Source organism: Sorex araneus, chromosome 1 (genome assembly GCF_027595985.1).
Source record: "Sorex araneus isolate mSorAra2 chromosome 1, mSorAra2.pri, whole genome shotgun sequence".
NCBI classification, from domain to species: Eukaryota; Metazoa; Chordata; class Mammalia; order Eulipotyphla; family Soricidae; genus Sorex; species Sorex araneus.
The window spans coordinates 105,483,273-105,510,246 of record NC_073302.1 but is presented as its reverse complement, the minus strand read 5'-3'; the positions used below and the strand labels follow the sequence as shown (position 1 = coordinate 105,510,246).

At 42.0% G+C, this 26,974-nt stretch overlaps 1 protein-coding gene across 1 annotated transcript in view; it reads left to right on the top strand.

Annotated features, from left to right (window-relative positions):
* Positions 1 to 26,974, top strand: part of DNAH5 (dynein axonemal heavy chain 5) — a 304,825-nt gene that overhangs the window by 252,058 nt on the left and 25,793 nt on the right. Inside the window, exons 66-73 of the mRNA XM_055123648.1 lie at positions 3,694 to 3,937; positions 6,282 to 6,396; positions 6,873 to 7,063; positions 12,375 to 12,496; positions 15,547 to 15,696; positions 21,447 to 21,692; positions 24,808 to 25,027; positions 26,521 to 26,726. Coding sequence (XP_054979623.1) covers positions 3,694 to 3,937; positions 6,282 to 6,396; positions 6,873 to 7,063; positions 12,375 to 12,496; positions 15,547 to 15,696; positions 21,447 to 21,692; positions 24,808 to 25,027; positions 26,521 to 26,726 — 1,494 coding nt within the window. The remainder of the gene's footprint in view (positions 1 to 3,693; positions 3,938 to 6,281; positions 6,397 to 6,872; positions 7,064 to 12,374; positions 12,497 to 15,546; positions 15,697 to 21,446; positions 21,693 to 24,807; positions 25,028 to 26,520; positions 26,727 to 26,974) is intronic.

Below are 26,974 nucleotides of genomic sequence, written 5' to 3'. Positions count from 1 at the left end.
AATGGATCATTGGCATATTACCATGCGGGAAGGATCTATAAGACCTGTGCAATTTTGGGATTTGATAACCCCTGCTCTCATCCCAGCCGACAAGAAAGCATACATCCTTAGCATTAGAGATGCGAGATTAGAAAGTTCTTTTAAAAATCCTTTTATTATGCTTTCATAATGATATCTGACATTCCAAAGTGTGGTTTTCTTTGTGCCGCCTTATAATTTTATTTTCCCAAGCCAGTCATTTTCTAAATAAGCTTTATGTTTATGAAAATCCATGCTGAGAGTGACCCGGAGGGAGAGCTGGCAAGGGGGAAATTTTGAGCAGTCTTCATGACTTCATCCCTGTTCTTGTTGCTTTGCTGGTGGTCTTCTCCCAGCCACTCGAGAAGCTGCTTTTGCACCCAGGGCGTGGCCGAAGATGCTGAGGCATGTGGAGTCCTTTGCCAGGGCCAGCCCATGCAGCTTGAGTACCGGAGAGCTGTGATTCTCCTCGGCTTCCTGCCGGCAGCACCGTCCCTCCCTCCACTCCCTCCTTTGCTTTCCCTCCTTGTCTTCAGGTGAACACTTGTGAATGCTCATCATCAGAAACTCATAAATGACACTGGTAGAATTTTATTTTCAGAAATATGGCAACAAAATTTTATTTCCCCCTTTAATTTTATGCTTACTTTTTTTTCACAATGGAAACCCATTCACCGTGTTCCCAGACTGTGAATGACTTAAAAAAAAATAAGAATAGCTTCTTGGAAAAAGGAACTTTGCAGTAGCCATGACATGTCATTTGTTTATGCTAATGTGGCCTTATTTCAAATTTGTAATTTCAATCTAGCGATGATAGAAATTAAAATGACCACAAAGGAAGTTTTTAAAATAACGGGGGAAACAGAGATGGTGGCAATTTTTACTCAAAAGAATTAAGCATTTTAATTAAGAATGAAGAATTTTAAGTCCTGAACTTTGTTTTGCTTTAGGAGGCCATCTTCCTTTCCTCGAATGCTCTCAGACCGACTCCTGAACTCAGTGGGCGGTGTGGGGCGTGCGTGTGCCTTCCTTGCTGTCTATCGCTCAGTCTGTTGTGTCTCAGCCTTGCCTCTTCCTTTCCTGTCCTTTTGTTATCATCCCCTTTGCTTTCAACTTGCTGTTTTGGGATTACCGAGAAGTTTCCTGTCTGCATCTCTAGCACTGAGACTTCAGTTTAAAATTTCTGCTGTGTCATGCTTCATTGTCTCTGCTCGTTTTGCTATATCGACGCCCTTCTATATGATTGGGTTTTGTTCTTAGAGTTGGGGGATGTATCAAGGAACAAGAGCGCTTCAAAAGCATAGTAATAAGTAACCTACATGTTATATTAGGAAGAGATAAGTGCTTCTCAAGAACAGAACAGTGGCGTGGCCAGAGTTAAAACAGGGGTTAAGGCTCTTGCTTTCTATTGGCCTGTACCTCAAGCTGTGTATGTTCCCCAGAGCACTGCTGAGAGTGAGCATAGAGCCAGGGGTAAGCACCCAGTGCCACCTGGTGTGGCCCTCAAATAAGAAGAACAAACAAACAAAAAATAAACAGAAAGTTAAAACTAACCCTCCCCACCACCCCAAGAGAAAACCCCAAAAAGCCAAAAACAGAGGAGCAGGGTAAGAAGAGAAGCAAGGGAATGAGGCTGTGGGGGGTCTGGTTTTAAGTGGGATAGTCAGGGTGGGCCTTGCTGAGATTTCCAGTGGCTCGCTGAGATGCCCAGAGCACAGACAGTGGCTGAGTGCCACCTGACTTAGAAGCACAAAACTTCAGACCCCACCCTGCTGAAAACCATCAATTTAGGTATGATCACACATGTGTTTAGGACACAAGGTAGAAGGAGCATTTAGCCTTAATTAGGTCTTGGCGTTTGCATTGAGTGGAACAGAGAACTCCTGCAAAATATAATGTATATTTCTAACCATTTTGTTGAATATATATGCATATATATGAAATATATATTGAGGTACTAGAATTTATAATACTGTAAACTATACCTTCCATGGATGTATCCTTCCAATCCCAGACCCATCATCAGAGCCCCCACATCCCTCCACCTGCACTCTGAGGTTCAGTTTTGCCTCTCCCTTAGCCCCCATGTTACTTAATTCTATAGATAAAATCTTCAGTTCTAATGAATTTGACCAGTTATTGTTCCCTCTATGTTGCATTTAAAAAAAATCTTATATTTGGGATCTACGTCTTTTTTTCTTGTTTTTTATTGTGGAGGTGTTGACAGCTACACATAAAGGTGAGTAGAGGTAATCTCCTGGAAATCCAGAAAATTGTAAGTCAATGCTATCTTGATAAAGTGATATCTTTCTCATTCTTGATCTTTCATTAACTTCCACGTGAGAGACTCACATAGCAATTTGACTTCTGGTACAACTGGACACTTGAATAAAGGCCATAGAATACTTCGGTGTCAAAAGTGTGTCTCCTCGCTTATCTCTCAACATTTCCTTCCTCTGACTTGTTAACTGTTGGGGGCTATTTCTTCCTTCCCCAACCCTCATTGTGCCAGGATTTCATTCCTTCTCTTCCAAGTCTTCCTCTCTCCCAAGTTCAGAGAGGGAGAAATACAGATAGGGTCGATCATTTTCTAAAACCATTCTCTCCCCAGCCACCTACAAGGGCCCTATTTTTCAGGAAAAATACAGAACCTTGCTTCTCCTGTAGGAAATAAGCCCTTTTTTTTTAGGTCAAAATGGAATCCAGCTTTAATGAAGCACAATAGTAGCAGAAGTTACTTGCTTAATTTTGGAATAGCTGTTTCTCACAGAATTGGCAAAATTTCAACCAGCATGTTGAAAACAGTCCCATTCAAATGTGATAACTCTTTCCTGAGGGTCTACACAGAACTGTATTTAACCTGTATTAAATGAACATATTTAATCTGTCTTAAGTAAATTAAATAAATAGGAATAAATAACTATATTTAATCCTATCTTATAATATATTTTCAAATAAACATCACACTGTCAAAACAAGATCAAATAAAAAAATGTGACATAAAAATGCTTTGAGAGAATAGAGTGATCGTACACAGATGGATGACTTGGGTTTGATCTCAGCACCCCTGAGCACTACTAGAAGTAATTCCTGAGTGCCGAGCCAAGATTAACCCCTGAATACCACTGGATGTATCCCCCTACCCCTAGTCCCCTCAAGAAAACAAAACAAAAAGAAAGAGTTTGACAAAGTGGGAGTATAATAAATCTCCTTCCACTAACTGAGAACTGGTCTTTAGTAGGGAGCTTACAAGGGGAGGGGTGAGGAGTGAAGGGTAAGTAGGCTGGGGCTGGGCAGAAACACTGGGTGATGGTAGGGGGGTGTGGTGCGGGTGTAAGTTCTGTATGAAACCGTATCATTGACAGTATTGTAAACCGTGGTGCAGAAGATAAAAATGTTTGTGAATGATTTGACTTTTGGAAGTCAAGAGATCGTCAATGGGGACACAGTCATATGTTTAGTGCAGTTCCACCTTGTTTGCCGCGGATTCTTGGCTCCATTCATCTCCCTCCTTCTGTTCTGATGCCTGTATTTCCGACAACCAAGTAGGAGGAAAGTACCAGGGGAGCGTGAGTGTTGCCTGTAGGCTACCACTTTAAGGAATGGCCGAGCAGTCGGGGATGGCTAAGGAAGACACACGGTATTTGTGCATGTAACATTTATGCAAATTCACAGGAACTGGAGAAAGAGAGAACTCATCTCATGGAAGATGTCACAGCAAACAAAAGAAAGATGAAGGAGCTAGAAGACAATTTGCTCTACCGCCTGACGAGCACTCAGGGGTCCCTGGTGGAAGATGAGAGTCTCATTGTCGTGTTGAGCAACACAAAGAAGACAGCAGAGGAGGTAACACAGAAGCTGGAGATTTCAGCCGAGACAGAAATTCAAATTAACTCAGCCCGGGAGGAATACAGGCCTGGTGAGTTTGGTAATGAAAGACAAATGTCACAGGAAAATGACATTCTGGGAATGGCTGTGCATGGTGGGGTGGCCCTTTGTGCTTTGTGGCCTCTCTTTGGGAAATATTCTGAGTAATTGAGATGAGAAAAAAAATGCATGAGGATGTTCATTTTCCTGGCGCTCTATAGTTCTTGATAGTTGAAACATTATGGGTTCCAAGAATGCATTTTAAAGTAGAAAATAGAGAGAATACTTTATTTATTTATTTATTTATTTTTAATGTAGGAGTACTGCTGTTATTCAGCCATTGATTAAGCTGACTGAATTGGGCATGAACTCCACATTACTTTTTTCTTTTAATTTAGAATGTTAATTTTACTTTGTTATTTAAATTATTTTTTAAAAATCATCGTGAGTTACAAAGCTTTCCTGTTTGAGTTTCAGTCATACAATGATCCATCATCCAACTCTCCACCAGTGCACATCCTCCACCACCACGAACCCCAGCACCCAACACCCCATCCCATGAGAGAATACTCTAACGAATGTCTGGCTTGCAATGATTGAAATCCAAGGATTGAGGGCTGTCCCGAACATTGTTCACTAGTGATCCATCATGTGATAACAGAATGAATCTACTCCTTCCTGTCTTTGGACTTTGGTCTCCGCAGGCCTGGGGAGAACCTCTGGTTTCAAGGTCCTCAGCCTGACCCACCGGTCGATAAGCTGGTGTTGGTCATTAACTATAAGAGGAGCCTCCCTAAAGAATTGTTTTTGGACCAGAGAGATGATTACGGGGGTACAGCCTTGCGTGCTGGGTTCAACTCATAGCACCAAACGTGCTCTCCCAAGCACTGACAGGCGTGAGCCCTGAACACAGAGCCAGGAGTAAGCCCTGAGCACTTCCAGGAGTAACCCCAATTTTTTTTTAAAAATTCTGTTTCTGTGACTTCTTTGTTAGTCCTCTTGGAAAACTAGCCCTAACAATATCGTCTGTGGGTGGCGACTCAGGAGCCTGTCCTTGCCGTGTCTTGCTTTGTCACTTTGACATCAAGCTTAGTCTTTTCCTTGTGTGTGACACACCCAGTAGTGCTTAGGAAATACTCCTGATTTTGTGCTCAGGAATCACTCCCGGTGGGTTTAGGGGACCCTGTGGGTTGCCAGGGATGGAACCCGGGTCAGGTGCATGCAAGGCCGATGCCCAAACTGCTGTGACATCCCTGCAGCCCCTTTTGTTTATTTCTTATTTTTTTGGTTTTCATTTTGTGTTTTTGGGAGGGACTCCCGAGAAGTGCTCCGAGGGCCCAGCAGCCCCCACTGAGGATTCTTAGCTGACCAGGCTGGTGGTTTGAAGCAAGGGCTGGGTTTGCGGCACCGTGCAGACCCTGTGTTTCCCAGGCTGGCCCTGGGGTCTTCAGGGCCATGCACAACAGCACTGGGTGGTGGGGTTCCAGGGTTGCACCCTGCAATGCCTGAGGGACCTTGTGTGAAGGAATCAAGCCTAGCATGAGCCTTAACCACTGCACCACATTCAGCAATGGCCAGGATTTTGTAATGGAGCTGATGCACGTTTATTTGCTGTGACAGCCCTGTTTGGCTGTTTTTTTTTTTTAATACCTGTGTGATACTATTGCTCTGGCTGGACTGATAGCACAGTGGGTAGGATGTTTGCCTTGCACGCAGCCGACCCAGATTTGACTTTTCCGTGCCTCTCGGAGAGCCCGGCAAACTACTGAGAGTATATCGCCTGCACGGCAGAGCCTGGCAAGCTACCTGTGGCATATTCTATATGCCAAAAAGAGTAACAACAAGTCTCACAATGGAGACGTTACTGGTGCCCACTCAAGCAAATAGATGAACAATGGAACAACAGTGCTACAATGCTACCCGTGTGCTAAACAGAGCAAAATGTATTTGTGGGTTTTTTTTTTTGTTGTTGTTGTTGTTTTGCTTTTTGGGTCATACCTGGAGATGCACAGGGGTTACTCCTGGCTCTTCACTCAGGAATTATCCTGACAGTGCTTGGCAGACCATATGGGATGCTGGGAATCCAACCCAGGTCAGCCGCGTGCCAGGCAAACACCCTACCTTCTGTGCTATTGCTCCAGCCCATAAAATGTATTTGTAAGGTATCTAGGGAGACTAACGCGGAAAGGACCACTGGGAAACACAAATAGCAATTTACTTACTTAAAGATTTTAAATAGGAATTAAGTGTCCCAGCCTTGCCCTTGCTGGTGTACAGTCATTGAACTGACATAAAAATGGAGCTGGTTGTTCTCCGTTAGACGTTAGGCTGATCTTTGCACGGGTCATTGGTCTCCTACCCTAGCAGCTCAGCGCCCTCTCTGTTTTGTCTTTCAGTGGCTACTCGCGGCAGCATCCTGTACTTCCTCACCACCGAGATGCGCCTGGTTAACGAGATGTATCAGACCTCACTCCGCCAGTTTCTCCGCCTGTTTGACCTGTCCTTAGCCAGGTATATCTGCACGCAGGAAGCTGAGTTGGGTATCTGAGGGCTGGGTGATGACATTATGTGCGTGTCTTCCTTTCTCTTTGCTACTGGGTCTGTCATTTTATATCCCAGACCAGTGCAATTAGCCGCGCATTAACAAACACATCATTCTCATTGGTCATTTGACGCTTGGCCACAGCTCAACCCACTCCTTTAGCCCCTGATTGATTCCATTTCTGGCAAGCCAGAAAATTCCCAAGACAGACTTGTGAGGGATAATTCCCTGCGGATAAAATTGATTTAGATTTTTTTTTTTTGTTATTTCATGTTGAGAGAACACTTGCTATTTTTCAAGCACTAGATTCAAGAGGCTTGTTTTTGATGGGGAAAGAAAATAAGAATTGGTCCTCCAAAGTCACTTATTCTTGGTTCAGGATGTTATTTTTATGGGCCATCGGAAAGGGTAGTGGGAAAAGCCTGATTTAAATGTTCTTTTGTAGGTCTGTCAAAAGTCCAATTACAAGCAAGAGGATTGCTAATATCATTGAACATATGACCTATGAAATTTATAAATATGCTGCCCGGGGGTTATATGAAGAGCATAAATTCCTGTTCACCTTGCTGCTCACGCTGAAGATTGACATCCAGAGGAACCGAGTGAAGCATGAAGAGTTTCTCACCTTTATTAAAGGTCAGTGTCATGATGCGCAGCATTGTACACAGGGGCAGGTGGAGGGATTATGGTGAAGGTCCCCCTGCAATTTTTTTTTCTGGCTATAATAGTCTCCTTGTGTTTTGTTGAAGATTGCTTTTATGTGAGCTGTTTTATGTATTCGTTGATCACATTATTTTAGTTAACACTTCATTATTGCAATATATATTGAGAGGCGACTGTGTGCCCAGGTACGGGAGAGGAACTTGGGATATGCCAGTGAATTGGCAAAAAAGGAAACTTGCTTTTGTAGAAGTTAGGTATTTGCGGGGGTGGGAGGGGCTGTAGAAACAAATATTAAAGTGCGTGAACTCATCTGTACTATGGACACACAGGTCCGGGAGTTTCAGGGCAGGTGGCGTGGGGGGAGTTTAGAGTTCGAAACGGGCTGTTTGCTAGATATCTAATGGGATGAGCTTCCTTTAGAGGTGGACAAAGGCCTGCTGGAGTGGGGACACTGGCCCCATGGACATTTAGGGAGCTGGAAGAAGAGAGAATGCCGTGAGTGTGTGGAAGGAGCAGGTCTGGCGTGCTGCAGGCAGAGTAGACCCGGGGCCGAGCAGAGGGTTGAAGGGCAGTGTCATAGCCCCCATCATGTCTATTCTGTATCTCTAAGAACCGAATTGTTCAGAGTGGCTGGAACAGTCCAGTGGAAAGCTGGGAAATATCCATTCACTGTCGCGTTCTTAAAGGTCTGAACCTGCCAGGGTTTGAATAGATTTATTGATTCTCTCTTTCCAACAAATTTATTAATATAGTTTAGTAATGTGGTGACAAGAGTATAAGCATTCATGGTACTGATGTACAATGTTACTGCACCCCACTGTCGCTGAAGTGCCAAAGGCCTCCGCCACTATCCCTACGTCACCTCTTTGTTTTCCCCAACTCTTCCCCCTTCTTTTTTGTTGTAATTTTTATAAAACAAGGCCATGGGTTTGTCAATGTTTGATAAGGTCAGTTTCCTTGCTTTCTCTCTCTATTTCACACATGTGTGAGATCATCTGGTATTTGTCCTTTTCTAGTATATTTTGTTTAATATGAAACTTACAACAAAGATCTATCTATCTCTCTATATCTATCTATCTATCTATCTATCTATCTATCTATCTATCTATCTATCTATCTATCTATCTATCTATCTACCTGTCTACTTATCTGCTTTTCAGGTCACACCCGGAAATGCTCAGGGGTTACTCCTAGCTCTGCTCTCAGGAATTACTCCTGGCTGTGCTTGGGCTACCATATAGGTTGCCGGGGATCCAACCCAGGTTGGCCCTGTGCAAGGCAAACGCCCTATCCACTGTGCTCTCGCTCCGGCTCCCGAAGATCTATCTTTGTCCATGAGACAGTGCTACCTGCAGTGGAGAGAGAGGAGCAGATTAGCATAGCTTCACCTGGAGGGTTGATTTGCAGGGGACCTTGAAGAGGACCCCAAGGGAACAATTAGGAAGGGATGTGGGTATACATATGCTGTGCCTGGGGTATGTTCTGTCCCTAATGATCACAGTTGATGCATATTCATTAAGACACATGATCATCAAGTAGCAAAAAAGACTATTTTTTTTCTTTAATTCATTGTCCCTAGTGACTGCATCTAACCATGGAGTCCCTGACTACCTACCCACCTTCTTTCCTTCCTTCCGTTTTTTGGGCTTCACCCGACAGTGCTCAGGGACTATTCCCGCTGTGCTCTGGAGTGACCTCTGGGTTGTTTACTACACGTGGTGCTCGAAATCCACACTGGGGTTGGCAGGATGCATGGATAGTACAGCCTTAACTCCGGCACTATCTCTCCAGGCCTGGGCTGCTTTATTGTTTTCTTTTTTTTTAATGTTTACTAAGTTAGTCCACAACCTCATCTTTAAGAAACAAAATTATAGGTTTATTTCTTTATGAATCTTGCATGACAGAGCCTGGCAAGCTACCCGTGGTGTATTCAATATGCCAAAACCAGTAGCAATAATGGGCCTCATTTCCCTGACCCTGAACTCGACAGGGATGATTGGAGACATTACTGGCACTCGTTCGAGCAAATCGATGAGCAATTGGGATGACAGTGATACAGTGATACAGTGAAGTTAGTCCACCTGGAAGATGAGTCTGGAGAGACACAGGGAACACATGCATAAAGGAATCACCTTCTTTATTAATGTTGAACAGATTTCTAGTCTCAGTGGCTTTGGTCCCCCAGCCTTTCTACTGGAGCCATTTCTATAGAATATCCCTGTTGGCAGCTCTTCCTGACATCCAAATTCAGGCATGAGATGCATCTTCCAGGACCCTGGCGTGGAGCTCAGGGTCATGTTCTGGTTGAAATGCCAGGTGTTTGCCACAGGTTGGTGTGAAATAACACACATACGGTCTAGAGTTGAACGTTCTCAGTGAAAATACTCGCTGCCACTTCCTTGTGGGTGGATCATTACAAACAAGGCAAGCATCAGTCCCCCAGCTCTAAAGCCAGGTGGTCAGATCTGCATGTGGTATAACACATTTCACAAAGTCAGCAACCCTGATGGCTATGCCCAGCAGACGCTAGGCGTGGTTCTGATTTCTTTAATACTTTAGCCATCTTGATTGGTTTGTGACTTGCTTAGGTTGCATAGTTTTCAGGTCTTTTAAAAAATATATTAAAAGTAGTGCTTTGTAGCATAGAATTTTGGAGAAAACTTTAGAATACAATTATTTCAAGATCATTTTTGCTATACAAATGGCTATCTAATAATGACTCAACTATATAAAAATGAAACCCACTCCATGACAGAAGATTCTTCTGTAAAACTTTAACTGGCTTGAAAAAATTGCTTGATGATGGAATTTGATTTTTAGTGGTTAGGTTAAGGTAGTAAATACATTAATTTATAATGATACATAAATGGTGTATGCAGTAATGCAAACAAATTTTTATTTGAAATTGAAAAAACTAAGCATTATTTTATACTAATGGAAAGATTAAAATATAAATATAAAATATAATATAATAAATATAAAATAAAATATAAAAATATGCTCATTTCCATGTGGTAGAGGATGAGCCTATATGATGTTTGAAGTATACCTTCATTATGACCCTTCATAGTTGTTTCATACAAGTTGTATAAATCTCTCATTACCTGTATCATCTTAATAAATTTTTGGAGTAAATTTCAAGCTTATTTTTCCCAAAGCAAGAAAATGAGGAATGAAGGGCACACATGAATTTCAATCATTTTAATGACTTACTTTTTCCCCTTTTTAAAATTTTTGCCTTTTTGGGTCACACCTGGCGATGCTCAGGGGTTTCTTCTGGATCTGTACTTAGGAGTTACTCCTGGCAGTGCTCGGAAGACTATATGGAATGCTGGTGATCAAACCCGGGTCGGCCACGTGCAAGGCAAATGCCCTATCTGCTCTATTGTCACTACAGCCCCTTAATGACTTACTTAAAATTATTTCTGTCCCAACTGCTTATTCACAGGAGTCCATTGAGTCTGGTGCACTAGAATTCTGGAACAAGTTTCCCCATCCCACTTCATTGCAGTTTGTGCACTTTTTGTATATTTAAGTCAGCCAAGATATTCCCGATGCAGCTAGCCTCTATTAAATAATAAGTAAAGCTTTATCTGCAGGGAACACTCTCTCTTTTCCATGAATATCTCATATCTAATACTCTGGATAATACCTTTTCTTTGTTTGCTGAAAAATGGACAGTTACATGAAAATTGGTGTCACATTTTTTAACATGAGATCCTGGTCCTTAGGTCTTTAACTGCTCCCAGGTGTTAAAGCAATTCCTTTTGATTTTATAAGCTAATTTTTTTTATTGAAATGGCTACAAACCATAGTCACTTTGTTGGAATATACTAAAATAGTTTTGGCAAAATAGGGCAATTTTAGGATGTTTGTGGAGATTGGTTCTATACATATCTTGAATACATTATTTGTTTATGATCTATTTCTTTTAAAAAAGGATCCTAAAGGTAGTTGAATGGATTCGTTATATTCTTTTTAAGAATTATGCTTAATGCATATGTTCCTTGAAACACTTCAATAGACATTATTAAACTATATTTTATCCTACTGAAGACTTGCTAACTCTTGGATTTAAAATATATCTGTTTGCACTTTTGATTTTTCTGAGGTGGGGCACAATAGTGCTTCTAGGATGTTATTTATTTTACGGTACTATGAGAGTTCTATGCTATAGGTGAGCTGAGGTAAATCATCATTGAAAGAAGACAGGAGTCAGTACGCAGGGGAAAGGTTGGTTATGGTCAGGTTGACCAAACTTAAGTGAGCTCTTGGGGTGAGCTCAGGATGGATATAAGTCATCCACTGTCTTAGAGAAAACCACCTTTAAGCACGTGGGATGACATTAACATTCTTTGATAAATTCTTTCCTTATAATGAGCTTGTTCCAACTTTGGATACGTTTTCATATCAACAGCAGTTGGTATTTAGCAATCTCCCTTTGAAAGTGAAGCTTTACACATAACTTTCCCTTTATCCTATTAAATTAAGACCCCCACCATGTAATTTTATTACCATTTCTCATATTTGGAAACAAAGCCCAGAAAAATGGATGCTCCAGAGAGGTCAGTGGTTCAAAGGACAGAATCCTGCATCTCTCCTGACTCCGAACCCATATTGCTGATTCTTAAATGTGGTTTTCTAAATTCATCTGTCCCCAAAGAGTATAATAGACAAGATATGGAAACAACTGAAGTGTCCAGTTATGGATGAATGGATCAAGTTGTGATACACATACACACACACATACACACACATACAACACAGCCATGCAGCTCTAAGACAGAACAAAATTATGTAATTAACAGCAACATGATGGCACCAGAGGCTATTATGCTGAAGTCAGTCAGAAGGAAAGGGACAGATACAGAATGATCTCTCTTCTATGTGGGACTTAAAGACACTCAGTAGGACAGCAACAGTAGGACTGAGGCAATATAATGGGAGACGTGATCCACACAAACTAAGTTTGTGGGGGGGGTAGGTAGGGAGGGGTGTTGAGGTCTTTGGGAGAGGAAGATGGGTGATGGGTGTGGTGTTGGAGTTATGTGAATGCGAAACTGTTATTAACAGCATTATACATCACAGAAATTCAATTAAGATCTTTTTTGAATCATCTATCCCTTTATTAATTTTATAGACTGTCTATCACTGGTGATTTATTCTAAGTTTAATGATGGTCAAAGTAGGACAATAATTGAAATTTAAGTAGTTAAGCAAAAGTCTTTATAGTTCTACAGTAAAGACAAAAACTCAGGTGGCTTTTATATGTCTGTTTTTCAAGGTGGAGCCTCGCTGGATCTGAAAGCTTGTCCCCCTAAGCCATCTAAATGGATCCTGGACATGACCTGGCTGAATTTGGTAGAGCTCAGTAAGCTTCGGCAATTTTCAGATGTCCTTGATCAGGTAACTTGTGTTCGGGGTGAAGTTCTGATACTGTCACAGTGAGCAGCTTTCTGATTTATCACTAGCTACAATATTTATAGAAGAGAGACATGTTAATATTATCGTTTTAAAATATTATTACCTGTACTTGACCTGATAGCCCCTTAGACTTTTTTACAGCATGCTTTGCCCACTTGCAGGAAGAAATGACTTTCCTAGGAAGTTTAATGCTGCCTGGTACCGTATGACAGTATCAACAACCAGAGACCCACAAGCAGAAAAGAAGATAGATTCACTTCAATGGAATAATTGAATATCCTTAGGAGGTTTTGTCTCTTTCTAGAGATTGAAATAAAAGGAATATGAACAGCCTTCCTCTAAAATCTAAATCACTGTCACTATCATCCCGTTGCTCATCGATTTGTTCAAGCGGGCATCAGTACCATCTCTCATTGTGAGACTTATTGTTACTGTTTTTTTGCATATCCAATACTCCCTGGGTAGCTTGCCAGGCTCTGGCGTGCAGGCGCAATACTCTCCGTAGCTTGCCAGGCTCTCTGAGAGGGGCGGAGGAATTGAACACGGGTTGGCTGCCTGAAAGGCGAACGCCCTACTGCTGTGCTATCGCTCCAGCCTGGCAACTCTAAATATGGTGGCTAAATATCCTTGTTCTTTTCCTGTTTCTTTTTTTCTCTTCTGCTCCTTCTGATGTACTCTCTTGTAGGAATCTGGTTAAGATTCCAAAGCAAACTCCCGGCCTCAGATATATCATGATCACGATCACGAAATCGCGTTAATCATCGATATCTTGAGCAGGCTCAGTAACCTCTCATTTCATCCTTTCCCTGAGATCTTAGAAGTCTATCTCAACTCGGCCCTCCCAACGATGTCGCACTGGGAGCTCTTTCAGGGTCAGGGGAATGAGATCCAGCTTGTTACTGGATTTAGCATATGGATACACCATGGGAAGCTTGCAAGGCTGTCCCATGTGGGCAGGAAACTCTCAGAAGCTTGCTAGTTTCTCCCAGAGGGAGAAGTAGGCTACAGGATATTTTGCGGCTGCAAAGTGGCTAAGTGCTTCTGGGAGCTTGCTTTTAAGTCTCTCTCTGGATGTTGGTCGTTGATGGGATTACACACACCTGGGTTCCTCTGCCGGTACCTCCATGCGTGAGGCCTGTCCGAACGTGTGGAGAGGGGCCTCCAGCACGGCTGTAGCTAGGTTCCAGTGGTCTTCGGCTCCCGGGAGCTCTGCTCGGGGTGGGGAGGGAAGCTGGAGCCCATCCCCTCCGAGGGGCCCTGGGGAAGACAGCCAGGCGTGCGGGCAAGAGACTTCTCAGATATATAGAAGTTTATAATTACATAGTTCCTGACAGAGAGTATATGAGCAGGGATTGTGGATGATGGTTGAAGGGGCTGACCTGAGAGAGATCAGGAAACAGATTCTTGAAGATTAGATGAGCAGAGCAAAGTCACATTGAGAGCAAGGGAACCCAGGTCAGTTACCAGCTGAAGAAATTTTAGGAGCAGATTTTTCTTCAGGTTTGTTGTATTTTAAATTATTTTGGTAGGGGGTCATGCCCAGCAATGCTCAGGGCTTACTGCTGGCTCTGCACTCAGGAATTACTCTTGGCGGGTTCAGGAGACCACATGGGCTGCCAGGGTTCGAATTTGGTTCAGCTGTGTACATGGCAAGCACCCCATCTGCTGTGCTCTCTCCAGCCCCCCTGAGTAGCTTGTCTTAACCCTCCAAGTTTAAGTTAACCAGAAGTGTAAGTTTGCTAACCTTTATATTCTGGATTTCCACTAGTGATCTTAACAATTTCTATGATATAGTTAGGGTACAGAATATTGTTTTGGGTAAAATAACTATTTTTAGAGATTCTAGCTTAGGAACTAAGTTGTTCTGTTGGGGAATGGGTTCTAGTGGACCACTGTCTTTTACTGAAATTTCTATCTCTTGAAAAGTATATCAAATCTGTAATTCCTCCACTTCCTTAGTATTTTATGGTGTAGAGATTATTACTGAGATTATTAATTTTTTATTCTTTTACGATACTTCTAGGACTGGAGTGATAGCACAGTGGGTAGAGCATTTGCCTTGCACGCAGCCAACCAGGGTTCAATTCCTTCATCCTCTCAGGGAGCCAGGCAAGCTACCAAGAGTATCCCACCTACACAGCAGAGCCTGGCAAGCTCCCCGTGGCATATTCGATATTCCAAAAACAGTAACAACAAGTCTTACAATGGAGACATCACTGGTGCCCGCTCGAGCAAATCAATGAACAATGGGACAACAGTGCTACAGAACTACAGGATATTTCTAAATTAAAACATGAAGTTGGTTTTTAGCTTTAATTAGTTATACATTTCCAAGAAATATACTGGGGCCTTTTATCAATGGAAATGTAGCAGAAAACATAAGATCCTATTTGTCTGACATCGTTTGTTTGCTCTTGTTTTTGAGTTGCTCATATAATCCTTGCCTCTTTGAATTTTTTTAAGCTCCATATAATGGACTATCTTCTTTTGCTCTTTATCAATTGTCTAAAGGAATCTGAATCTGATTATTCATTTTATGAATAAGTTACTAAGTGATATTTTTCAAATTACTCTCAAATAATAGAGTATTATAAAAAGGGCTTAATTCAATAATAATAAACACATAATATTTTTTTCTCTTTGTGTCAGATTGGAAAATAGGGAAACATGAATTATTGGCTCCTGCTCAGGAGAGAATTTTGTGGAGCGGATCAAATTTATTTAAAATAATGGAAATCAGTTTCCATTGATTTCTTTATTCTTGACAATTTTGTTAGCACAAAAGAAATGAAACCACCCAGGATTGTGTCTCAACTTTGAAAGCTAGCTGAGGCTGGCTTTAATAAAGACGAACGTTAGAGCAAAATTGCATTGAGTTTTGGACTCTCAAACTTTGGGACACAAAATTATTAACAAAAAGTAGTTAAGGACTATCATTCACATATGCCTGGAATGTCAAAGGTTTGATGAAAATTATCTGTGAACTATTACTGAGTTTTCTATGACGTGACAACTATTTCCTGGTATTTCAGATATCAAGAAATGAGAAACTGTGGAAAATTTGGTTTGATAAGGAAAATCCTGAGGAGGAACCTCTTCCAAATGCCTATGACAAATCTCTTGACTGCTTTAGACGTCTTCTCCTCATTAGGTCCTGGTGCCCTGATAGAACCATTGCCCAGGTAATTGTATATCAAAACAAGTGAGTTTTTCCCAAGAGGAGAATCTCCTTTTATAGTTAAAGAAGTAGTTAGTTTGCAAATTCTAACAACTGTTTTACTATGGGATTTTAAGAAACTTTCTGGCAGTAAAAATGTTAAAGAATAAAAACATTAACAACCAATAACTATACTGATGTTATACATTTGGACTGAACAATTTAATCGTCAGCATTGGTTGAAATTGTGCAAAGTGCATGAGAAAAATAAGCTTTTGTGGTTGGCATCTAGGTATTTTATAGAGGCATGATTATTCTTATCTTTCAGAGGCATGATTATTCTTATCCTTTTCGTCGATTAAAATGATAAAAAATCAACAATAATCAATGATAGAATGGTATGATTGCTCTAGTGTTTTTTTTTAAGCAGAGAGAATATGAAAGTAATAGGAAAAGAAGGTAGACCAGAGGGAAATACAGAATTCCCAAACCCATAGTTATTTTCCTAGTGCTACAGCCCAGGGTGCAAGAAAAGGGATTGGTCTCCGATTAAAATTCTTTAAAATTCATGTGTGATTTAAATGTGAATCCTCCCTCCTGAAGATCTAGCCTTTCAAACACTTTAATCTGCTGATCGTAGAAATCGACACACTCAAAATACTTGTTCCCAATTAAAAGTTTAGCTCCAGTGTTCAACATGGGTTGATTCCTTAAGGGTTTCTCCACACTGGTCCCTGAGTAACAATAGGCTGGCTTTATAATAGAATGGAGGAAGTTTTCCTCTCCATGCTCCGTTGGGAGTATTAAAAACGTATAGAGTAGCTGCCTCCAAGTCCACTTAGGAACTGTGGAATCATGAAAATAGCTCAAGTCACTGATTTACTGAGAAAAGCAAAATGAGTTTTGCAGCTCAGGCACTGAGTTCACCTTTTCTCCAGTTTTTCTTCTCAATTTTATGATTTTTATCCCACCCAAATGAATTATCCAACTGTTGCCTTATTTAAGAGCCAAGCAAAAGGTTCAAGTAGTTTCTACTTTTTTCTTACTTTGCATCTTGCTTCTGTCTCTGTCTCTGTCCGTATCTCTCTTTCTCTCTCTCTCCTCTCCCTTCCTTCTTCTTTATGCTCCTTTTTATCTTAATTTTCCATTGAACACATCATTTGGTTCCGTGCTGACAGTTTTGTTTCCCAAAATAGTCATGTGATTTTGGCATCTCCACCCTCTCTGCTATCATCTGCAGGTGAGGGTAGCTCTGGCTTCCTGGTGGTCCCCCATTTAATTAATGAATCAATGAACTAATTAATTTTGGGGGGAAATCTCCCAAGCACTGCTCAGAAAGTGGGGAGCAGTTCTTTCAAATGATTCTCAGCTAGCAGACAGGCAGGGAGGTAAATGTGAGACTCCAAGTTGGGGTGCTGCTTGTGCCCTGCAGCTCCAAGGATTACCCAGGCCACCCCAGAACTGCTCAGAGCCCGGACCAAAGCCAACAGTGCTCAGCGGCCCTAGGGCCTACCCCTAACAATGCTTGGGTGGCCTCGTGGTGGGGCCCTTGTACTTGAGGCTCCCTGCTCAGTATAGTCCAGCACTATTAAAGAAATGGGTCATTCTGTCCTTGGGATGGGTTCCCAGAGTCCTTAACATAACCCCTAAATCTCTAAAAAGGCACTGCATCAGCCCCTGGAAGGAGCATTCTCTCCTCGAAAGTCACTGTCCTGGCATTGGATTCCTCTTGTGAGGTTTTATCCAGATACCTTGAGAAGCATCTTCGATGGTTTCTAATGTAGATCCACTTCATCTCCTCTGCTATAAGCATGAGGTTGGTCTGCAGTATTGAACTGCACATGACTGGTCATGTCAGAAGATGCTCCACTGAGAATGACGAGTGGTCAGGGGTGTCTCCTGCCACATCAGCGTTAGTGTTTCAAGAATACGCAAGGAGAGGTCAGACGAGGTGAAGAGGCTTATTTTTGCATTTCTTTGTGTGACTCAGGATGGAGCCTGTTTCATCGTAACCAGGTATTGGGATAAAATTTTTCTTCAGGATTATGATAGGTGACCTGTGAAATGTGGTATCCCTTATTCAATCCCCTAAGGCATTAGATTGCCCTGTAAATTGTTCAGAAATATGATGCCTTACACCTCAATCTCGTGAGAGCACTGGCTCTAATGAGTTACACTGGACATCTCTATCTTCATTCAATGACGCAATCAATGTGTGCTTCAAGATCTCTGCTTATAGATTGTCTGCAGAGAATATTCCTACTCTGACCCTTAAAACTGTCGTCATGCTTAGAAATATCTCACTCATATCCAAGCATAGCTTTTGTGGTACTTTCACAGATATTCTTGAACTGATTCTTGCAAAAAATAGTATATTTTGCTTTCAAGTCAACTACAGTTGACAAGTCTTGAAACTTGTTTATTTGCTATGACTTGCATGGTTCCTCCTAGGTTAAGACTTACCTGGTTTAAGGACTGGAGCGATAGCACAGCGGGTAGGGCGTTTACTTTGCATGCGGCTGACCCGGGTTCGATTCCCAGCATCCCATATGGTTCCCTGAGCACCTCCAGGAGTAATTCCTGAGTGCAAAGCTAGGAGTAACCCCTGTGCATTGCCAGGTGTGACCCAAAAAGCCAAAAAAAGAAAAAAATAGTTACCTGGTTCACTCTTTTTTTTTTTTTTGCCTTTTGGACCACACCCAGTGATGATCAGGGGTTACTCCTGGTTCTGCATTCAAGAATTACTCCTGGCGGTACTTGGAGGACCATATGGGATGCCAGGGATTGAACCCGGTTGGCTGCATGCAAGACAAATGCCCTATCTCCTGTACTGTCGCTTCGGCCCCATCCTGGTTCATGACATGCTGCATGACATGGGATGGAGTCTGAGGTGGAGGGCCAAGGTTCATTCCTTCCTTGGTGATAGCAGGTGGTAGAACATGGTGATAGAGGGATTATTTGCAATCACAAGATTCAGCAATGGCTGAAATGATTGTCCTGCTGTCCTGCAAAATGTGTGGAATGTTGGATTCCAACTGAAGGGTCTTTTTTGAGGGGTGGTTAGTGTTTGAGTCGCTCCTGGTGATGCCTAGGCCCCTGGCCAGAGCCTTGAGTGTCATTTACACTCTTGGGGTACCATGTGGATCCAGAGATTGAACCTGGGCTCCCTGTATGAGAAGTTGAAACTCTGAAGAAGGAAGAAATACATTCTTCCTAGCACATGTATTTGGTGGTTCCAGATCCATGCTGCTATATATTGTGGGCTCATTTGGAAATGCTGAGCACCACCGCATAATGTGTGTTTACACTCCAGACTCATTACCGTCCTTTGATTGGGAATCATTTTGAACCAATGACTGTGAATTTATTTGGGAACACAGGAACAGTAATTTTCTGTTTATTCCAGGAACAGTAATTTTATCCCCAGGAAGGACCTTCACTCAGCATTTCCATTATCAGCAAAAACCTCTTTCCCCTCTATAGCCTGCTGAAGGGATTGGTGAATAAATACAACTTGGTTCACTGCCTGCTTATGTAGAGTGAGTGAGCTAAGAATACTTTTTTTCAGGGTTTTAATTCCTGAAAAGAGTCAAAAGAAGAATATGTTTTGTGATATGTAAAGGTTATATAGCGTTCTAATTTCAGTGTTTATGACATGCTATTGGAGTGTAGCCATGCTTGTGGGTTTAATGGATTATCTATGATGGCCTTTGTACTCCAAGGGTAGACTTGAGTAGTTATGACAGTGTGTATAGCAGGAAAACCTTACTATATGCCATCTGGGCCTTGATGTATAAAAGACAGCTAGATGGTACATAGTAACATCCTCATTGGGTCAATGCTGAATTCTAAGGAAGCCTCAATTACGCCAATCCCCTGGCTGGCATGTAGTAGAAAGCAGTTGGATCTTGAGCGAGGCTGCTGTGACTAGGGGGTACATTTGGCCGAGAAACAAACAACTGTTGCTTGTGAAATACCCCAAGATCCAGCCTTGGAAATCCTTCCTGATAACACAGCACACTGCCTAGTTGTGCAATGAAAAGGCAGGGGACAGGATGACAGTTTTTCAAATGCTCAACAAAAGGCTACAGAAGAACATGTGGGTGTTTATACTCAGGTTCCTGATTCTGATGCTAGATCTAGACAACCTAGAGAAGCAGAAAAGTCACATCTGCCCTCCAGATTCAACTGAACCAAACCCATCTCCTAAACACTTTTGCTAACACTGGAATCAATATGAGAGGAAGGGTCATGTGGGTGATCATCTTCATGGAGGAGGGACCTACTCAGTGATCAGTCATTTCATTGTCACTGGCCAGGAATGAAAAATAGAATTACGTTGAGAATTGAATGGTCTAGACAACCAGAAATTCTTTTTTGTTTTTACCTGATGTGAGAGGCAATAATCAAGGCAGAGGATTCTCTTATTGTAGCCAGTACCATGGCACTCTAACTTGCGGAAAGGCAAAAAGGAATGTGGGACATGATATCAAATTTGAAAACTTGACATTGGCAATATAGAAGTATCTTAGGGGATACTGGTGTGTATCAAGAAGTGACAAAATAGATAAACAGTCTACTACTTACTGAAATTCAAGTATTAAGTAAAAGGCAATGAGTCAACCAGCCTGTCCTCTCATTGCCTACTTGGAAACCTTCCAGTTTGAGTGGAAATTCCCTAGTAAGCTATTTGTGCCTTTGGAAATGGGATCCAGAAGTTCTGACCTTTGGGTAGTCCCTCACCATATCCCACCTCCATGAAGCTCATTTAATAAGTCCTTGGAAGTATCTTGGGTCATGGAGCACTCACAGCTGAACTCTGTTAAATAACAAGGATTCTCATGGGGAATCTATTAGGGAGGGAAATTTGGATTTTGCCCTTTATAGAGCAGATGAGATTCTCAGAAGAGCAAGAGCATTTGAGGAAATCCAGTAATTTATAGGGGAGAATATAGACTAAGGGTTGTACAGCCATATTTGTTAATAAATAAATAGTAATCCTGGGGCTGCAGTGATAGCACAGAGGGTAGGGTGTTTGCCTTGCACGAGGCTGACCCAGGCTCGATTCCCAGCATCCCATATGGTCCCCTGAGCACCACCAGGGGTAATTCCTGAGTGCAGAGCCAGGAGTGACGCCCAGTGCATCGCCGGGTGTGACCCAAAAAACAAAAAAATATATATATAATAATCCTTCTACATTACTTGAGAAAAGACTATGTCGTTACTTGAAGCATCTATAATTAACTTTTGATGAGTATTCCATTAAAAAAAAGATTGGCAGGAAAAGTTAAGATCCAAAGTAGAAAGGGAGGGTGATAAAAGTAGGTGAAATGTTATGAATGAAATATTTGGAAACTCATTCATGAAGTATCCAATAGATTGTATTCAATAAGTCATCGCTGAATAATTATTCGTTAAGGTCTCACTAAATCCCACGCATTGTTCTCCTTACTTGATTACTTGAATGCATAGGCTTTTTACTTAAAGGAGCCTATATAGTTTCCTAACATTAAAAAAAAAATCATAGCAAGAAGCAACAGGAAGCAACCTGTTATTGAAACAGATCCCAGATCAGATGACTTGGATTCCGGGTGTTTAACTCTGTGCCTGTCTGTAAAAGGGGGTATAAACTGACAAACAGAACTCTCTGCTGCATCTTCCCGGCAAGGCTATGTGGACATCATTGAGATTACGCAGAAACATGATTTGTGCAAGCCACACTGCATTAAGGAAGGCCTTGGGGATAGTTTGGTGACTCGCATGCTGTTTTGGCAGGCACGCAAGTACATCATGGACTCTATGGGAGAGAAATATGCAGAAGGCGTCGTCCTGGACTTGGAAAAGACTTGGGAGGAGTCGGATCCCCGGACCCCACTCATCTGCCTCCTGTCTATGGGCTCCGACCCCACCGACTCCATCATTGCTCTGGGGAAGAGATTGAAAGTAGAAACTCGTTATGTGTCCATGGGCCAGGGCCAGGAGGTCCATGCCCGGAAGCTGTTGCAGCAGACGATGGCAAATGTGAGGCTGACTCTCTCCTTTGGTGCTCTATTGCTGATGACGTAATGTATGCGATCGCGATGCAGAGAGAAGCGTGGGCCTCCTTAATAGCTTCACTCTGCATGTTGGATGGTGATAGTTACTAAGTAGGGAACAGGCTAAGATCAGTTGGAAAACTGTTACAGAAAAACATGTAACACGATTTTCTCTTCAAACCCTAGCTTATAAAGAGCACCCACTCAGCCCTAACTTTCCACTTCCTAGTGATTTTGCATAATGTAAATTTTACTATAAAAGGACAGCACAGTTAGGAAACTTATTTAATTTTTTAAAATTATGTAATGACTTTTTACTACATAATTTAGATGCTTATTTACTTATTTTTCTTCTATTGGAAACTGATCTTTTAAAAATATTTTAAATGTTTTACTTACAGTACTGTTAATAGTGGTTTCTCATGGACATAATTCCAGTGTCCCCTCAGCCACCCAGAGATCCCTGATCTGTTTCACTGCCCCCCTTCTACCCCCAGCCAACCCCAGGCCCACCCAATTGCTCTGGTGACTAGCATAGTTTTCACTGAGTCCAGAATCTAGTTTTTTTTGTTCTTTAACAGTACCAGTTAGTAAAATAGACTTTAGATGGGACATTTTCACTTTCAGCTTATTTGTGTTTTTAGGTTTGTAGTGTTTGTAGTGTTCACTTAAATGAAAATTACTCGCACAGTTTGAACTTGTCAGAAACAAGTTTTGAAATAAAATTTTGTGAAAGTACTAAATTTTAAATATAGCACATTTAAAACTTCACAACAGTATGATGACAGAATGAACCAACTACTTAAGGATAGGAATAGAAAAATAATATTTATTACTAAGAAGTTTTTGGCATATCGAATACACCATGGTAGCTTGCCAGGCTCTGCCGTGGGGGTGAGATATGCCCAAAACAGTAACAACAAGTCTTACAATGGAGACGTTACTGGTGCCTGCTCGAGCAAAATTGATGACAGTGATTACTAAGAAGAAAACACTCAGTACAGACTCGGTTAATCCCAAATAAACCACAGCGGTTGAAGGAGTCTATGGAGAAGACAGAACCATGAGTATTCTCACCCAGGAATCTGGAATCAGTTAGCAGCCAAGAGAAAAGAGGCAACCTTTTTGTTTTTATCATGTTTTACATTGAACTTATTTTTCACTTTGAATAGTGGACAATGTTAGTTGAATTTTTCAAAGAGCAAGAGCTCAGTGTTTATTTATTCAGAAGTTCTATTTACTTCTGAAGAAAATGTAAGGGTGTGAATGTAGTCCCAGAGATCAGTGTTAGCTATAACTCTAGATTTGGATCTGGTGTTTGGTTTGTTTCATAGAAAGAGAAATAACCCAGACTTCACTGGTGAAATATAATGGTACAAAGTTAGAGTCGAGAAAACAATTTAAGATTGTGATCTGAATATTATAAATGATTTTTGAGTAGTGGGTGTACAGATTGGATTTTGAGATAATAAATATTGCACGGCCTAAATTCTGCAAGTGTTGCTTTATCCGAGGATCTTTTGAAACCCATTTACACAAAAAAAGTTTTTGTGACTGTTTTTTTTTTTTTTGCACACACTATTTATTCACAACTTAATGAACTCAATAGCCCTAAATGTGCTTAGGACAGAGATATGGTATAAATTAGGAAGATCAATTTTGTTATTTTATTTTGCTCTTTTCTTTAAGGGGGACACACCCAGTTGTGCTCAGGGCTCACTCCTGACTCTGTGCTCAAGGATTGTTCTAGTTTTGTTTGGAGACCATATGCCAGGGATCAAAACCAAAGCTGGTTGCCTGTTAAGCAAGTATATTACCTGCAGTACTACCTGTCCAGTTCCCAGGGTAGGATTTTAAAAGAGAGAGAAGTGAGGCCAGAGAGATAGTGCAGGAGTAAAGCCTTGCATGTAACTGATCCTGATTCAATCCCTAGCACCACATGTGGTCCTCTTGGCACTGCCAGCAGTGATCACTGAGCACAAATCCAGGAGTAATCCCAGATGACTGTGAGGTGTAGTACCTACCCCCAAACAAAAGCAAATAATAGATCTCATGTGCCAAGAACACCTAAAATTAATTGTCATCCTATTCTTAGAGTGGTCTGATCTGCAGAGAGAATTGTACCATGTTCTAGGTATTTGTGTTATTGGTAGGATTCTGGGAACTCAGAAGGAAAGCTTTCTTTTGTCTTGTTTTGGTGATGTTCTTCAGCTGAGGTTCTCTTATCTAAATCCCGTACCTATCATAGGAGATCAGCTTCCCATCCTTTGGGAAGAGTTCAGGAACATGTCAAGGCATTGAATCTGTGTTATCCTTGGAATCTTTTGGGGTCTTGAGAAAACCATCACCAGAGCCAACAAGTTACTCATTACTGAGAACTTTGGGAGGTGTGTGGTATCAGTCAAGTTACATCTCAGCTCTCCCTGAGTACCAGATTGAGGATTCATCTTCTTTGATTTGCTATTTCTTTTGATATTTTATTAAAGTTCATTTCCTTTTTTTTCCTTTTGTGAATTTTTGTTTGTTTTTGTTTGGGGGTCACACCCAGCAGTTCTGAGCACTTACTTTTGGATCTGTGCTCATGGATTACTCCTGGCAGGCTGCAGGGAGATACATGGGATGCCGGGGATTGAACCAGATCAGCCACATGCAAGGAAAGAACCATGCCCGTTATTCTATCTCTACAGCTCCTACTTTGGTAGTTTTCATGAACACCATTTGTATGCTGGCACTCTGTGGTAAGATGCATAAGAGAAAGCCAAGCATGCATCTCCACTAATCATTACTGAGTCTTGTTTTGTTTTTGTATTTGTGCCATACCCAGCAGTGCTCAGGGCTTACTCCTAGCTCTTGTGCTCAGGGATCCCTCCTGGTGGGTTCAGGGAACCATACAGGATGCTGGAGATAAAACCCAGGTCAGCGGTATGGGAGGCAAATGTCCTACCTGCTGTATCTTAATCATTGTTGAATCTTTAGATGTGACCAAGATTGGTTCAGATTAGCTCATGTGTGTCTCTGCGTAATAGTGAAATCATAGGATGACTTAAATCTCTGGGGAAATGCAACCGAAGTTTTGTTTTCATTTACTAATTTCTCTGTAGGGAGGATGGGCACTCCTGCAGAATTGCCATCTGGGACTGGACTTCATGGAAGAGCTCATGGACATCGTAGTGGAAACTGAGGCAGTCCACAGTGCCTTCCGCCTGTGGATGACCACGGAGGTTCACAAACAGTTTCCCATCACCCTTCTTCAGATGTCCATTCGCTTTGTGAATGAGCCTCCACAGGGCCTCCGAGCAGGACTGAAGAGAACATACGGCGGTGAGTCCAGGAACTTCCAAACCGGGGGGGAGATTTTGTACTTGAATGAGTGTCTCAGGGTCATGATAACGATAACCCGGAAGGCAGTGAACGCCGGGAGCGCTATTACTTAGCGGGACGGCGTGGGGATATGTCTTGCTGCTTTTAGGTTATCAAATCCAAGACTCCCCATCTTTTCTTCCTCCTGTTGCCCCCAATATTCTGCTCTATTTAGGGTCCTGCTGTTCTCTGGCTAGACATCTAAACTGGATAATTTTGCTGTGTGTGGTGTTATGCATCTCTAAGCAGAAAACCAGCTTGTTCCAAGGGGAGAGACTGAATCAGTACTCTAGTTTGCCTTTATTTTTGATTAAAAAATTTCCCTGTCTTTATTGAGGTGCTGTGATGTATGCTATTATTGATAGTTTTATGCCTGTGCCATTCCAACTCCGCACCCATCCCAGGTGTGCACACTTTCCTCCACCACCTTCGTGCCCCACCCTGCCCTTGTAAACTCAGTTCTATGGATCAACTCCCCGTTCTGGCACTGCCTTTGTTTTTTGAAAGCATCTGGGAAATTGACCAAGGATTGCTAGAGTGTTTCACAAGGCTTGAAATCTGTCTGCTTCCCAGGCAGTATGAGGAGAAAATAGATATAGAAGAAAGATGGCAATGACAATATTTCCAAATAGAAAATACATGATCTTATGCATGAAATCCATGAATGCGTAAAATACACTGTTACTTGTAATATAGGCTCTGGTTGCCCTGGCCTTCAACATCATCATCATCATCTCAATTAACAATTGCTAGTATTGCAAATTTGCGGCCACGCAACCTCTTATTGTCTAGTTCTCCCTCTTGGAGAATCCAGCAAGCAAACCTACTGAGAGTATCCTCCTGCATGGCAGCGCCTGGCAAGCTCCCCATGGTGTCTTTGATATGCCAGAAACAGTAACAATGATGGGTCTCATTCCCCTGACCCTGAAAGAGCCTCCAATGTGGCACCCTTGGGAAGGACGAGTAAAGAGAGGCTGCTAAAAACTCAAGGCTAGGATGAATGGAGATGTTAATGGTGCCTGCTCGAGCAAATTGATGAACAACGGGATGACAGTGGTACAATATTGCAAATGGAAGCCCATTTCAACTTAAGTCCACACCCCAAATAATGATGATGATGTCATTTTATCTTAATGGTCCTTGTATTTATTTACTACCATCATTCCTCTTTGGTACCACCATGCTAGCTTGGTTGATTGGCAGGACTTTATCCCTGATTCACCAGTCTGTCCCGAACTCTTCCCAAATCTCCCTGAAGATTTTTGCCCAAAGAACTATGCCCTGGAGACACCTCAGAGTTAAGTTGTAATTGTCTAATGAATGTGACACAGATACTGTAGGATAAATGTGGGTGGATCTCAGGACTTTACAAAACCCAGAGGATAGCCTTTTTCAAAAGTGTCGGCCCTGAAGATGCTGGCCTGGTGATTGGTTTTCCTGCCCCCTCCCCGCAGGTGTGAGTCAGGACTTGCTGGATGTGAGCACAGTGCCTCAGTGGAAGTCCATGCTGTATGCCGTGGCTTTCCTGCATTCCACTGTCCAGGAGAGGCGCAAGTTTGGTCCTCTGGGGTGGAACATCCCCTATGAGTTTAACCAAGCAGACTTCAATGCCACTGTGCAGTTCATCCAGAACCACTTGGATGACATGGACATCAAAAAGGTACTGCGTGTGCTACCTCTGAGGGTTATGTGAGCTTGGTAGCCCCAGAATGGTGATCTCTGGGCAAAAAAAGTCATTCTCCTTAAGTGATATCCACCCGAGTCACACTTGCCTTTTGATATTGGCAAAAACTGAAGCTATCTAGATGATCATTTTCTTTCTCCAGGGCAAATTGATACAACATAGAAGACCACCTAAAAGGGGAGGACATTGGGGTGGAAAACTTGTGTCTGCAATCCTGACACATG